The sequence below is a fragment of the Zootermopsis nevadensis genome, unplaced genomic scaffold, assembly GCF_977971745.1.
Source record: "Zootermopsis nevadensis isolate Lab colony 2312 unplaced genomic scaffold, Znev_1.0 Znev_ptg000017l, whole genome shotgun sequence".
Lineage (NCBI taxonomy): Eukaryota > Metazoa > Arthropoda > Insecta > Blattodea > Termopsidae > Zootermopsis > Zootermopsis nevadensis.
The window spans coordinates 7,173,071-7,187,054 of NW_028259149.1; the positions used below are offsets into that span (position 1 = coordinate 7,173,071).

Consider the following 13,984-nt stretch of genomic DNA (forward strand, 5'->3'; position numbering starts at 1 on the left):
TACGTACTCTGTTATGGAATTAGACATATATATTTCATTTAAAGTAACTCATACAGTACACCACACATTCACGAAACCACGTTATAAAATGAATGCGCCACTTCGTAAGCGGAGAATAAGACCTAACAGCGAAGTTCGTAGATTAGTGGAGCCGGCACGTTTAGGCTACACATCGCTCACGTGTGTATAAAGGATGGCCTGTTTTTAGGAACAATATAGTAAGTCACCTGTTGAAATAATTTAGAAGGGATTGTACCTGTTCTAAATTTAATACCATATGGCTAAGCGCATACGTGTCAGAACGTGATATATGTTGCAGGTTGTAATTTGTTCACAAAAAATATGTTCAGGTAAATGTTTAGTTTCGTTTCGTTTGGTTAAGAGCCTCCGCGACGAAGCTAATGACATCAGTGACATAGCGTAAGGACAACGGAGATTAATGCATCGAACGAGATTAACGAGAGAGGGTTCGTTATCGCTAACGTGCCGTTATAAATCCAGCCAGAAGATTACGTCTTCATAGGTACAACGGTTTTTATTATTCTTTTTCGAAAAGGAATGAGAGAGAGCCTATTGACTTTTCAAAATAAATCCACACATATTCAACTTACTTTAACAGAAAAAGACGGAAGCAGAGCACAAGTTGCTCAGACGAGTTTCTTAAAAAAACATTAAAGGCTGTACTTGTTTGCACAGGATGAGAAATAACGAAATTAAACAAGATTTGGGAGTATTTTCCAACAATGATAAAAGTCTGTAGGATTTTAGATTTTCACGGCGGTGAGTCTGAAGATGGTTGTCTTCTGAGTTGTTGTGCCTTGTAGTCTGGTAGAAGTTTACACGGCTCAACAACCTACAAGACAGCCATCTTCAAAGATAAAACTGAATCATACAGAGAAATTTGGATAGGCTTCTTATTTCTTCCACAAGTTGTAACACGTGGAAAAATTACAGAAGAAAAATGTTACTGGGAAGATTTTTAATTATCGATTAAGAGGCAGGAGAAACACATTACATTACAAATATCTGCAGTGAATAAAGTCTGAATATGACCACAAGTTTTGGTTGATTCGAAATAAAGTGAGATGAGTTTAATGTAATTAAAGAGTTCTCACGACCATGAAATTGAATTCTTCAAGTAGTCCACCCTGTTGAAGCAATGCGGTTTTCATGTTGCTCATCCAAGTGTTAAAGCTGACAATTCAATTAACATGTACTGAAATGCTTCCTGTACTGTTTTACCAGCTGACATGCACAGCATAGCCGTTCAATTCGGTGTAGCTTGGTAACTCGTTAGTTTGCCTGTAGGGATGGGAAAACGTTTTAATTTTCAAATCGAAAATGTAATTGCAAATGTACTTGTGGACTGAATAAATACGAATACGAGACTGTATAAGTAACACATGTTACCGTTTTGTCTCGCATTCCAACAAGTACGAAAATATTACGATTTGATATGAATATACTTTTTAAAAGCAAACATTCTGATTAAATAACAACTATGTAATACACACAGAATGAAAAATTTCAATAACAGTAAATTAATTCTTTTCGTAAATAAACTTGCCTAGTTAACTAGCCTATTTAGAAGAAAGAGTTATTCATTAACTAATTTTATTTCTAACTGTAGTACCGATAAAAGAAGCAAGCCACATTAACAATACAATTTAATTTGAGATAAGCATTACAGAACGGTGTCTTTGACTTGTGTGTGAGTGTGGAGGAAGCCTATGGGTAAGTGACATCAATGGTCGTGATTTAAGTACAGAAAAAACAATTATTAAAAATCTTATAACAAATGCGAAGTAATGTAAAATCTGTGGTTTACCATAGTAAATTTATGGCATCCGTTTTTAATTTACCTCTTCCCGGAAATACTGATTTTATTGCTAAAACTCATAACACAGAATATTGATTAAACGACAATTCCGCAAGCCCAAGTTCTTGTTTTAACATTGGTTTTAAATTTTAAAACTTCGAGGGAAAATGGCCTGCTGTGAATTTAATAACAATCCCGTCTTTCTGATATCAGGCTGCAAATCTTCAAAGACTCATTTTGCATAGAACATGTTACATGATACACGCCCACTTGTCTATATTTCTTTTCAGTTTGTAATCGGTTATATGTCATACCTCTTTTCATCTACCTCCATAGCGGATCATATTTTAATTTTACATTTCCTATATAGAGAAAAATTTCATTTCCTGGGATTATTAAAAGAGGGCTTCTATGTTATTGGATATATATTGGATGTGTAGATAATGTTCTTCTGATGTTTGCTTCTTTGTATTTGTGTGTTTTATCCTCATGCCGCTCTGTGTCCACTCCCGTCTGACTCTTTTATAGGCCGTGGTATTATTAAGCAAACATATTCATTTAATGTTGAATACAGCGGTTATAAAAAATTTCCACTACTGATTGATTGACTGCTCACCTTCCGTATAGCAACCAGTTTTTTCTGAAATTAAAGAGACCTTAATTCACGGGAAGTAGCACGGATGTGAGAAATGAAAGGTACATACAATATTTCAGTTGGAAAATCTGTTGAAAGGACTATACCATTTGGTGTAGATGGGTAGATACTATTAAAGTGGTGTTAAAGAAGATGTTATGAGGGTGTATATTTAATTCATGTGGCTCAGAACAGAGACCAATTGCTAGCTGTTGTGAACATAATAAATATTTTCCTCATGGCCGTTTCTCAAGCACTCAATCTAGCACCTCCCTTCCCTTATGTCAAAGCCTCTACAGAAACTTCTATGCATACTTAAATTCGATTAATAAACATTCTGCTGTCTTAGGTGACGGATGACGCTATGTTCTAGTATTATTCTGCTTACATTACAGAGATACAGCTATGAATGTATGGGATGTGTCAGTATGTCGTGCATATAGGCCCAGGCTTCAAATATGTAATTCAGACAGAGATGATTGATCAGCGGTTTTATATTAATCTAAATAACAATGCACCTGTTGGATTCTCTCTATGATCACCAGCCCAGAATTTTTAATTTCCAGAATTAAATGGAATCAGTACCTTGTCAGCTTTCCCTAAAATACCCCTAACACACTTATTAATTCAATATAATTCTGAAACGCCCATTTATCATTCATCTGCCTGTTGTATCTTTAATCGCCATTTATTTTAATGCTTGTGCGTTTATAAAACAGCGTGTTAGAAAAATTGCACGCTGTGTTGAACCCAATTAAGCAAACACAATAAAGTTGTAAGACTTGAAGATTTCTCAGCGGTGAGTATGAAGATTTCTGTCTTCTGGGTTGTTGCGCTGTGTACTCTGGTCGATGTTAACCAACGTTTCATAGGTCATACTGCTTCCGTCATCAGGGTGATTCATGGTAAACATCGACCAGACTACACAGCGCAACAACCCAGAAGACAGAAATCTTCAAAGATGGCATATTTTGTACAGGTCATACTGCCTCCGTCATCAGGGCGATGAATCGTCCTGATGACGGAGGCTGTATGACCTCAGAAACGTTGGTAAACTCGACCAGACTACACAGTGCAACAACCCAGAAGACAGAAATCTTCATAGTAAAGTTGGTTAATTTTTCAAATTAATTTGTAAAATATGCGCATATTCTATACTTAAAAACTGCATAATATAGGCATGTGCAACTGTACAACAGTACTTCTAAAAAGTGTGACAGGGAAATGGGATCGCCTTTCTTCGCCAACGACGTGATTATATTTTAAATGTCCATTTGACTCAGTCTTGCCGAAGTAGTTTCATGAAGAAAAACGGTTACGACCAAATCCAAAAGTAAAATATGTTTTACCGAAATTGTTACATTCTGCATCGACAGAATTCAATATAATTTCCATTCTATCCTACAATTTTTATGAAAGTAATCTTACCTGGCAGCTTTATAAACTCTGTGTCTATAAGGATAACAGCATGTGTTCTATAATTTCACCTTGCAATTGAACAGCCAGTTTAGACACAAATTTAAATATTTCTGCTGACATAAATGCAGTGAATTATTAAATACTGTATTGGATCCATCCTCACATTCCATTTTTAATTTATCTGTGAATTAGAAAAACCATCTAACTAGTATTTGTGTCAACTGGGTCGTTTATAACCGAGCCATGTCTCACTGAACACGCCACTGAAAAAGCAGGTTACTTTTCTGATTAAATATCTAAACCGATATTTAATAAAATAGTTCAGAGTAACAACTTCGTAATTTCATGTAATACATTTCTATCAGAACGATAGTTCTTACTTTTTGAACCTATCAAAAGGCGTTTATTGAAATTATGAAGCGGTTAACGAAGCTACCCATAAAATGTCATATGACTATCCGTATTTCAGCGCGCTGATAACTGTCACAACATTCATGTGCATGCAAACACAGATCTTGCGCTGACAGAGTACACAACGTGATAGAACAATGTCAACAGAATAACTGAGCTGGTGTTATGACTATCGGCTACGCTGGAACAGGGCCTATATATAGTAGCTATGCAGTACGAATACATTTGTAGGGCATTTGTTTAATCATTCACTGCAGACCTACACTGTAATTTTAACAAACTTACCAAATTCTTTCAAAAAGTATTATTTTCTATTTATTTAAATGCAATTTTTATGTTTGGATATCAGGAAGTCGTCCTATGGGAAAAAGCATAATTTTACAAAGCGAAGAATCTGTTAATGAAATTTTAACAAACAGGGAAACTCAAACAAGAAACTCTGAGCTTCGAACCAAACTCCATCCGAATAAAAGTCTTTTCTCTATATATGGACCAATCCTTGTTCTATGAATGGTGAGTGTAACCGGGTAAGATAAAGGATCTATTTTAACCATACACGATAGCATATTTATTTCAGCCATTACATTCAGCGGCTCATTATTTCAAAATATCAGTGCTTAACAAAAACAAATTATTATTCTCTTATATTTTCGTTCCTCTGAACTGAATCTACGAATTAAACTCAGGCAGCCAATTAGCGCGGAAATCCAAGCGGTGTTCGTTAGCGTCTGTTATGGCCGTACATGACTTCTCTGATTGGCAGGCTGCAAACAGCCATCTCTTTCCGACAGTCTTTCTGCTCCAACAGAAGTATGAAGTCCTATAATCGCACTTTAAGGGCCATATTTGTTCAGTCGGTTAAGGAAACTTGCCCCGATGCTGCACGACGAATCAGTCTTCAGCAGGTAAGGTGGGTAAGGTATTTCTTGTTCCCGCTCCACAGAACCTAGTTTGGCATAAACCTGGGTTCCAAAACACTGACTTGTAACTTTTGAAATCAAGATGCTTTGTAATGGAAAGAACTCATCTGTAGAATGGACTACATGGACGTTATGAATTGTTCCTCAGCGTAAGATCCTTCTTTGCTCAGACTGAGTTCTGTTGGTGAAGGTTCGATTACTAAAAAATAAATCCTGATAGATATCCATTTCACAGTTTAGTGTCATATATGAGATTTGAAGTTCTCACGACGGTGAAGATGTCGATGTTGTTCTTCTGGGTTGCAACACAGTGTGTACTTCTAGGCAGATACTAAAGTTTCGGGAGAACGCAACGTCTCCATCTTTAGCAAAAATTGAAAGGTGGAACACACACAGGCAACATGATGACCTCATAAACCTCACTTTTCCTTATTCAAAAGCGTTCATCACCCTTAAAAGGGTAAGAAAAACAAACAACTCATACAACTACTATAACGAATGGTAATACAAGCACATCTCTTCACTGCATGAGCCGGTCTTCCTCTCAAGTGAAGCCTTGGATAAATTCTAAGCAGGAGTCTGTCAATCATAAGCAACTGCCTCACTACAAGTCTGAACTCCATCGTAACAGGAAATCAGTTTATCACAAGGGCTCATGCTGATCGTGTTAACCAGGCTAACAAGGCTAACACGGTTAATATGAACGCTCCGCCCGTACTTTATGGTCTTATGAGTAGCCTCTGTGCTTCAGTCCAGTGCTTGGTTATGACAGACAGCAAGAGCGAGAATCCAGGCTGAGACGGTACTTAACATTCCAGTCAGATTTTCTCAACATTGCACATGATTTGACTTTAAAATCACAGTTTTGACTTCAAAAGGGAAAATGAAGCATGTTTTCATTTCTTTAGAAAAATCAGGCGAAAATGCTTTCATGTTCAATACTTAAGAACTCAAGTGTGTGTCTGTCTGCTCTACAACAAGTTCACATCGACCCCACGAACCGATTACTGCTACATCATTAACTTTCAGTGCCTTGTGAGAAATGTAACATCAACGGCATAGCTGACTAATTTCATACAGCAGAGTCCATTTTGAAAAGCTAAAAGTCGTCGCACTGCTAGTCAATGAATTCCTCGCCTTTTATGAAACCCAAATGTTCTTTAACATGTTAACATGAGTCCACCATTATCTTGAGTCGGATAAATCCATTTCACACTCTCCAAACGCTTTCAGCAAGATCCATCATAAAATAATGATCTGATCTTCACCCAGGCCTTTCAAGAGGTCTCTGCCCTTTACGTTTACGGCAAAAATTGTAGGCATTTATCTCCTTTGATTTTATCATCCTCAAATTATTTGTTAAAAAGAACAAATTATGAAGTTATTCATTACGCAGTTTTTTCCACGTAAAAATTAAACAAAAAATTAAAAACAAAAATCGAAAATAAAGCCAAGGGACGAAATTAAAACGGCAAAAAGTCAAAGTCAATAGCAAAAGACCCTAATCCAAGAGTCAAATGCAAGAAACCGATGTTCAGAAATCAAATTCAAGAAAAACAATCAAAATACCAAAGTAAAATTTAAAGAACAAAGTAAAATAAAAAATACATTTACTCATTCCTTGTTTTTCTCTTTAGGTTTTATGCACTGTGCCTTGAACACATGGATGAGGAACATTAACTTTAAAGCAGACTCGCTGTAAATGAAATAAAAATGCACGTAAAATATCAACTACCCTTACACATTTGTCTACATAGGATAACTTTATGGCTGTAGTTACTCGTAGTCCTCTCATTATCTCTTGTTTTATGTTTCTAACACCTATTAGTCTCCAAACAAAGACACCGTACAGAAGTTTCTATAGAAGCGGGTGTTCGCCTTGGGGCACAGCTACAAGCGAACACGTACAGTAGCTCAGTGTGTGGTAAATGAGGTGAATGGATCTCAGGTTTGCGGGGGCAGCAGTGGTTTTGTGTGGTTGCATGAAGCTGGAGGCTTCACTGTGTGAAGCGTTTGGTTCAATAATGTACCTAGATTCCGGAAAGTGGTAAGGGAATTTGCGCGATACCTGCCGTCAACTGTTCTAGGTAAACCGGATTAATAGACGATTTCCATCAGGAGTTAAGGATGCGCTTTGCACACAGACTCAAGACACGGAACACAAATTCTTAAGATCACTGGGTAAAAAACTGGCTGTTGTGACCGAGGATTTTCATGCTTTTGCGCGGTCCGAACAAGAAATTCCGGGAAAGTAGTTTATAATAGGCTACGGCCACATTCTCTCAAATTCGTGATTCATAACACCCTAACTTTATCTGAAACTATCGAATGTATTTCACTGGCGAAACGTCGTTACATAAACAAAGAGTTTCGCCTATATTACATGTCCCGTATAGATCTTCAAAATTCGCACTGACGCACTTTTTGACTTATAAAAACGTATTTCCTGCGGAATGTGTGGGGTATATCTGTCGTCTGTCTCCGCACAAAATACCATATACTACTTAGTTTCAATGCTCCGTTAGTTATCGCTGTCAAACTGAAAGCTCGATATAAACGTTCGCACGGCCGTCATGTTATCGTACGCATATTGCACGTAATTTAAGTCTGTAGTGCAGTGCCCCGGTCTGCTACGTTTTACACGCTTTGTTCATTGGAACGACCTGTTTCGGACCAATGTGACCATTACTAATTTAAATTCCAGTTTTAACTAAATTAAAAACGGTTTAGCAGTATTTCAGGACATCGCGGAGGTGATACTTGATGCAATAACATAGTGGCAGGGAACTGAACCTGATGATGACCATATTTGTCCGAAACATGTTGTTCAAGTGATCACAGGGTGTGAAAAATGACGTACAGGAAAACCAAGTAGAAAGTTTACTTGAACTAAAGTAACCTATTACCACAGTCATTTCAGTATCTTATAGAATACTGAGTTTTGTAGGATTTGATGTTTTCACGACGGTGAATCTGAACATAGCTGTCTTCTGGGTGGTTGGGTAGAAGTTTATCGACGTTTCAGAGGTCCTTGCTGCCTCATCGCTCTAATGATGGGGGCAGCAAGGACCTCTGAAATGTTGATAAACTTCTACCAGACTACACAGTGCAACAACTCAGAAGACGGACATCTTCATACTGAGTATTACTTCCATCTAAATTTCGTGCATCTCCCATATTGATAATAGCCTATTGATTGTAGGAAATTAAAAAGTGTGTGTTTGGGGGTGATCCCAATGACAAATATTATAGCACACTTCATTAAAATCAATCAGTTGTTAAACGGTTAAAAGCGATGCTATGGTGATCTTATAAGACTATTTTGTTCGTCTTAGAAAGGACATCAAAGTAAAAGAAAGTTCTTGGTGCAATTTTAATTATCACGTATATGGGCTTAATACAAACCGATCGATAATGTACTGGTACGATGCAGGAACAGAGAACAGGGAACGGGGGGGGGGGGGAATAGCTCTCTGCTCGTGCATATTTTTGCCTTAAATTGGATTTCCGTGGCTCAGGCACTCAGCGTTCTCAAAGAAGACATGAATATTTAAACATATAGGCTACCATCGGTGGAAGCATGTTTGCACGTTCTTATACTAATCACTGCTTGAAGCTGTATGAGGTACGAGATTAAACCTATCCTGCGTGCATTTGTGCCGAGAGTCACAGTTCACTGGCGTCTTACTTCCAGACTTCATTTAAAATAAAGATTTGCGGATATGTCCTCAGAATATTTCGCAGCAATTTTTCCACTTTAAAACTAAAGTAACTACTAAGATGTTATTTACTTAAACTTGTAGTGCCTCGTATTCGGTTTACGAGAAGATTCATAATTTGTACACTTTACCAAATAATATTAAGGTAGTCATGACGAAGGCGTCAGAAATTAACAGCAAAACTAACAACACATTAGATTGAGCCCTATAACTCTCTTATAGCCCTTTAAATACTATTTTCATTTTTTTCCTTGTGTTTATTAAACTTTGTTTGATTATTGATTCAGAAAATTGTTTATCGCTCATCAAATACCCCTAAATTCGAATTCCGAGATTATTATTGTATATTTTTAAATTTTCTCCAGTCATATTCAATGGAAGGACAAAATAAAATATTAGGATTAATAAAATATAAGATTAGAGGTACGTACAATAAAATGTGACAAATTTTGACATTCTAGTTAGTGAAATGGACTGGACCCAGTAATGTCGTAATAATTGTTTAAACAATGTGACACAAACAGTAAGTAAGAAATTTAAAGATTTCACCCTGTTCCTACAGTAAATCAAGTCATTATCTGAAACCCTGAATTTACTCTTTGATACACAGCCCATGTTCTCCGCAAGTCGTAGCTGGGGGCTGAGCAACACGTTTTTCGCGAAGCTTTACCGAACTGAATTTGACTGTTATATTTACATTCTGTTTGAATGACGACTGACAGTCGAATACGTCGCTGTGTAGACGTTATTCAAAGAGAAATAGTAATAAAGTCAAATATGCCAGAAGCACATAACAGTAACGTACAGACTGCATAATATCATATGCAACATTCATTCACTTATTTGTCCAGTTAATAACAATTTCCAAGGTGGGACCGCGTTGTTATTTTGAGAGCCGGAATGCTCCCTCTAATTCTTCTAAAGGAAGTAGTGCCAAATACACATAGCATAGACCAAGAACTAGAGGAAGCATAAAGTCCCCATCCAAAAATATAATACGCTTGTGTAACCGTCCTTCCACACTCGACTCGCTGTTTGTTTATTGTAGCCAAGGTTCAAACCCAGTGACGTGCCTAGCGCTCGCGCGGTTACAGCTTTGAATTCTTCTGATAAATGCGGAAGGGATATATGGAAATTCTGATAATGGTTGAGGGTTTTGTCGGTGAGCAAGGACCTCCGATTTTCAGGAAATATACGAGGAAGGCGGCGGTGAGGTTAATGTTTTCGCGAAGGATGCGAAATCTCTTTCCTTGAGCAACTAAAGACGACACTGGTTAGCTGAGAGATGTTCACTTTTATTTTCTCTTGAGACACTTCGATGTATAACCAATTACACTTAATGGCAGGCAGCGCGACGATTCGGCTGTTTGTCTTTATATATATAATTTAAAGTACGAGCAGAACGTGTCTGCACGGCCTGAAGATCAAAACTTGAGAGGGCCGCCGCAACAACACAATCGCTCTATAAAAACCCCCGCAACTCGTAACTGTTCTTAAATTAGAATTAAATACGACGATCTGATTCGTCCCCCCAAAATCACGCCATAACGTCAGGAACGCGCCTAAAACCCATATTCAAATTTCATTGGTCAGTCGCAGTGAGGCGATGTTTGTAAAGCAATCGACATTCCACATCTGGAAAGGCTTAAGTGTACGTTTCGTAACAACTTATACGAATGCGAAATATTTGTTTATTTCACGTTCCCTCTAGATGGAAATTCGAGAAGAGAGACGTTCAAACGACTGAGGGTGGCCACTTTCTTCCAATTTAATACATTTAACAAGGCTAAAATTAATGAAATCAATCAAATTTGGGTGAAGTAAGGCGTACTAAATACCATCTAATTACATCTCCTTCGTTTATATAACCCAGATTAACATGCCAAAGCCTGGTTTACCCCTCATCTCAAGGTTCAGTCCGTTCGGGAATCGAACTATGAACTTGGACTGGCACATTTGTAAGGGTTATGCCTCTCTAGCATTTTAGAAAGACTGTGTTGAACAAAAGTAAAGGAAAATACGAAATTCTTTGCTCCATTCTTAAAATGCCATATTATTTTCATCACAACACTTCAACAAAATATTTTAAAACCAGGTGTTAAATTAACTGAAATATAATAAACTGCAACTTGTTTAGTTTCCGGCCTCTATGTTTAATGCGTCTGTGTCTTTAAGTGTGTGCATTTCTTGAGTTATTCGTCGTTCAAATAAACCTCTTATTAAACAAGGACGAGATAACCTTATATCATTATTCACGTCCATTTCTTTCAATATCAAACTGCGTACCAGTCTGCCCCGGCATTTTTATTTTTGGGGATACACGCCAGCTAAGTGGTCGATTTTGTAAGAGTGATATATATTATTTATCATTCTACTATACGTATATAAACCCCCTGCAGGGTCAACACGTAGTCTGCAATGCCATATTCGAAACATAACATAAAAATGAACTATGTGAATAAATATCAATGTCATCTACAAGTTTCTGATTTTGTTACTGTGTGAATTACAATATAGAATAACAGATTCAGGTAAAGTTCAAGTGTATTAGGAATAAGAACAGATAAACAAACGTACCTGTGGCATTGTCGCTGCTCTGGTTGTTGTTGTTGATTGCGTTAAAGAAAGCGGCAGCACTAGTCAGTCGAGTTCTTCTTAAGATCCAAAACATGATGAATTCCGGATACAGTGACGGTACGTAAACAAGAAGCTCTGATGTGGGGTGCTGGCTGTATCAGTTCCACCCCACGAATGTGACGGTGTACAACACGAGGGTTGTGCCGCTTAGTACCCGCCATTCCATTGGCAGCACATGCGCCTCATTTCCGCATCCGCTGCGTGACCATGCTCCCTCCACGTCTATCCTACACCAAGAACATGACCTCTGTAACCACCGAGAGTACATGGGCAGGTGTTAAGGGGTCATACACAGTCAAAATTTTACTCAGATATGTTTGTACAAACAAATATGAAGTGTTCTAAAATTGGACGGTTTAGGCAGAACAAAACTACATCAGTGCTTGTCATTTTATATTTTTAACAAGATGTGTCAAACTAAATAAATTGGACTGCACGGCAAATCCGTATCTAAATCTTTGGTACGATGTTTAAAAATTGGCTCTTATCGGAATAAAGATCTGGGTGTGTATGGTAGCCCATTTAAGAAGGTTAATGTCTCAACATAATAATTATGTGGAGGCCTATAGAATTGTGCCTGTGAATCCTGTGTATTATTGCTACGCGTTAATTTAATTCGGTTTTCTTCATTTTAAGGTTCATTATAGAATAGCAAAGGGCCTAAATTAAAATGGACATAGGCCTGTGTCCTTTAAACTCTTTCGCAGGTTTTAATGAAACCTAGGTGTATTAGGTGACTATCGTTAACTTCAATTGCTTTGAAAGCCCCAAATACACAACTACAAACCTATACGTATTCAGGCATATTTCGGTATTAACCAAAGATACGTCTATGACTTTAAAAAATGGCAGGGATCAATCAGATACGTTTCTTGTATTTAAAACAGCTTTATAATTTTAGGAAAATCAGTACTATAATTAATATACATACAATGTATGTCGTAATCGGAAATGTCTAACACCTTTCAATCGCCCTGAAATGTAGTTCATATGTGCTCTTTTTACATTAAATACACTGCATGTACCTAGACAGCAGACAAGTTCCATGCGCACTCCAAACACGCATTTTAATGTCGCCAAGGGCGCATTTTCCTGTTGTGTATATTTGGTACTTTACAGCTTCACCCCCACTTCTTTCCCTGTAAATCTCACTCTTTCTATCTGTCTCTATCTCTCTCGCACAATTGCACAGACTTCGTCCCATATGGCCAACAGCACTCACTGGAAGGTAGCCTTGTCCAGCCGTGTTCCTGTAATATTTCTCAAAACTATTATAGATACGCATAGTTTCATATTAGACTATTAACACGGATTCTCTGAGTATGAACTGTCACTCTTTCTTTTGAGGCCCAATGCCAAATGTAATTAAAATCCTTCTACCCTTCCTTCCTTCCCGTGGCTCTGCAACTCAGTGAAGGTCTCTTTTTTGAAGTGTGCATTTGTAAGTAGTGACCAGCCCACTGCCCCTACACAATTTCTACTCAATCCTGATTTTGTCTGCTAGAGCCATCTAGTAGCGCGTCACGAGAGACATGAGTGAGAAATGCTTACGAAACATTTCGTTCATTCTCGTAAGGTTCTCTTATTTGTTGTAAATAGTTTCTGAATTTAAATATGCTACAGGTAAACTAAAGAATATGATTTCCCTTCTTTGCACTGTGATGAAGGAAAGCATACTACAGGGATCGGAAATAAAAATGTTAGAAAATTGAACTGTCTGTAAATGAGCCCTCATGCTGGTGCCGGTAGTTTACAGTTTCCCACTCGACAGCTGCATTTTGAGTCGTCCCATTGAACTCGATTCTAACCTGCCCTGGTTCAAGGACCCCAGTTGGTTCCATTAAGCTCTGGCGATAGGGAAATTAATTAAATTTATAGACAAAACATGTTACTATGTGTCAGCAGCAGTCCAAATATTTGCATCAGTCTCAGCTTTGAACCTCACCGGTGTATAGTCTGTTTCCTGTTTACTGCCTGTAATTCCCACATTCTTGTGTTTGTAGCATGATAACATTAATTTCCATTATTTTAGACGCGTAAAGCACCATACCATGCAGAGGAATGGGTAAGTGGAGGTGGAGTACCACGCACTCTTAACCTTGACACTAAATGGAGGTAAATGGCCTCTTTAACCTGAGAAAGAAGGGCCCATGGTATCCAATGAAGAGAAGGCTGACTTAGTGGCAAAGAGAGAAAACACTGTCCTGCAGGGAATCTAACCATGGTCATCCAGCCAGTAGTCTAGTCTAGTGTATCGATTAACTTACCTCCGATTGTTGTTAACAAGTGGGTCTGTTATTCCAGATGCACCCGGCTGTCCATAACACAGCAATATTGTTCGTAATTCATAAATTCATAAAGGTACTCCTACATACAGCATTTTGCCTCTGTCCTTATCGCATCACATACAATAAACTACTACAAC

The 13,984-nt window shown here is 37.8% G+C and overlaps 1 protein-coding gene across 2 annotated transcripts in view; it reads right to left on the reverse strand.

Moving 5' to 3' along the window:
- The window catches only part of LOC110833230 (uncharacterized), a 77,428-nt gene extending 63,484 nt beyond the window's left edge, over nt 1-13,944 (reverse strand). Inside the window, exons 1-2 of one of the 2 annotated variants that reach the window (XM_087350261.1) lie at nt 13,827-13,944; nt 11,500-11,786 (exon numbers count right to left, since the gene is read on the reverse strand). In XM_087350261.1, coding sequence (XP_087206387.1) covers nt 11,500-11,593 — 94 coding nt within the window. In that variant the 5' untranslated portion in view covers nt 11,594-11,786; nt 13,827-13,944. Of the gene's footprint in view, nt 1-11,499; nt 11,787-12,584; nt 12,948-13,826 lie in introns of those variants that run through there. The other variant, XM_022071023.2, reaches the window with a different exon arrangement.
- Between the last annotated feature and the right edge of the window lie 40 nt (nt 13,945-13,984).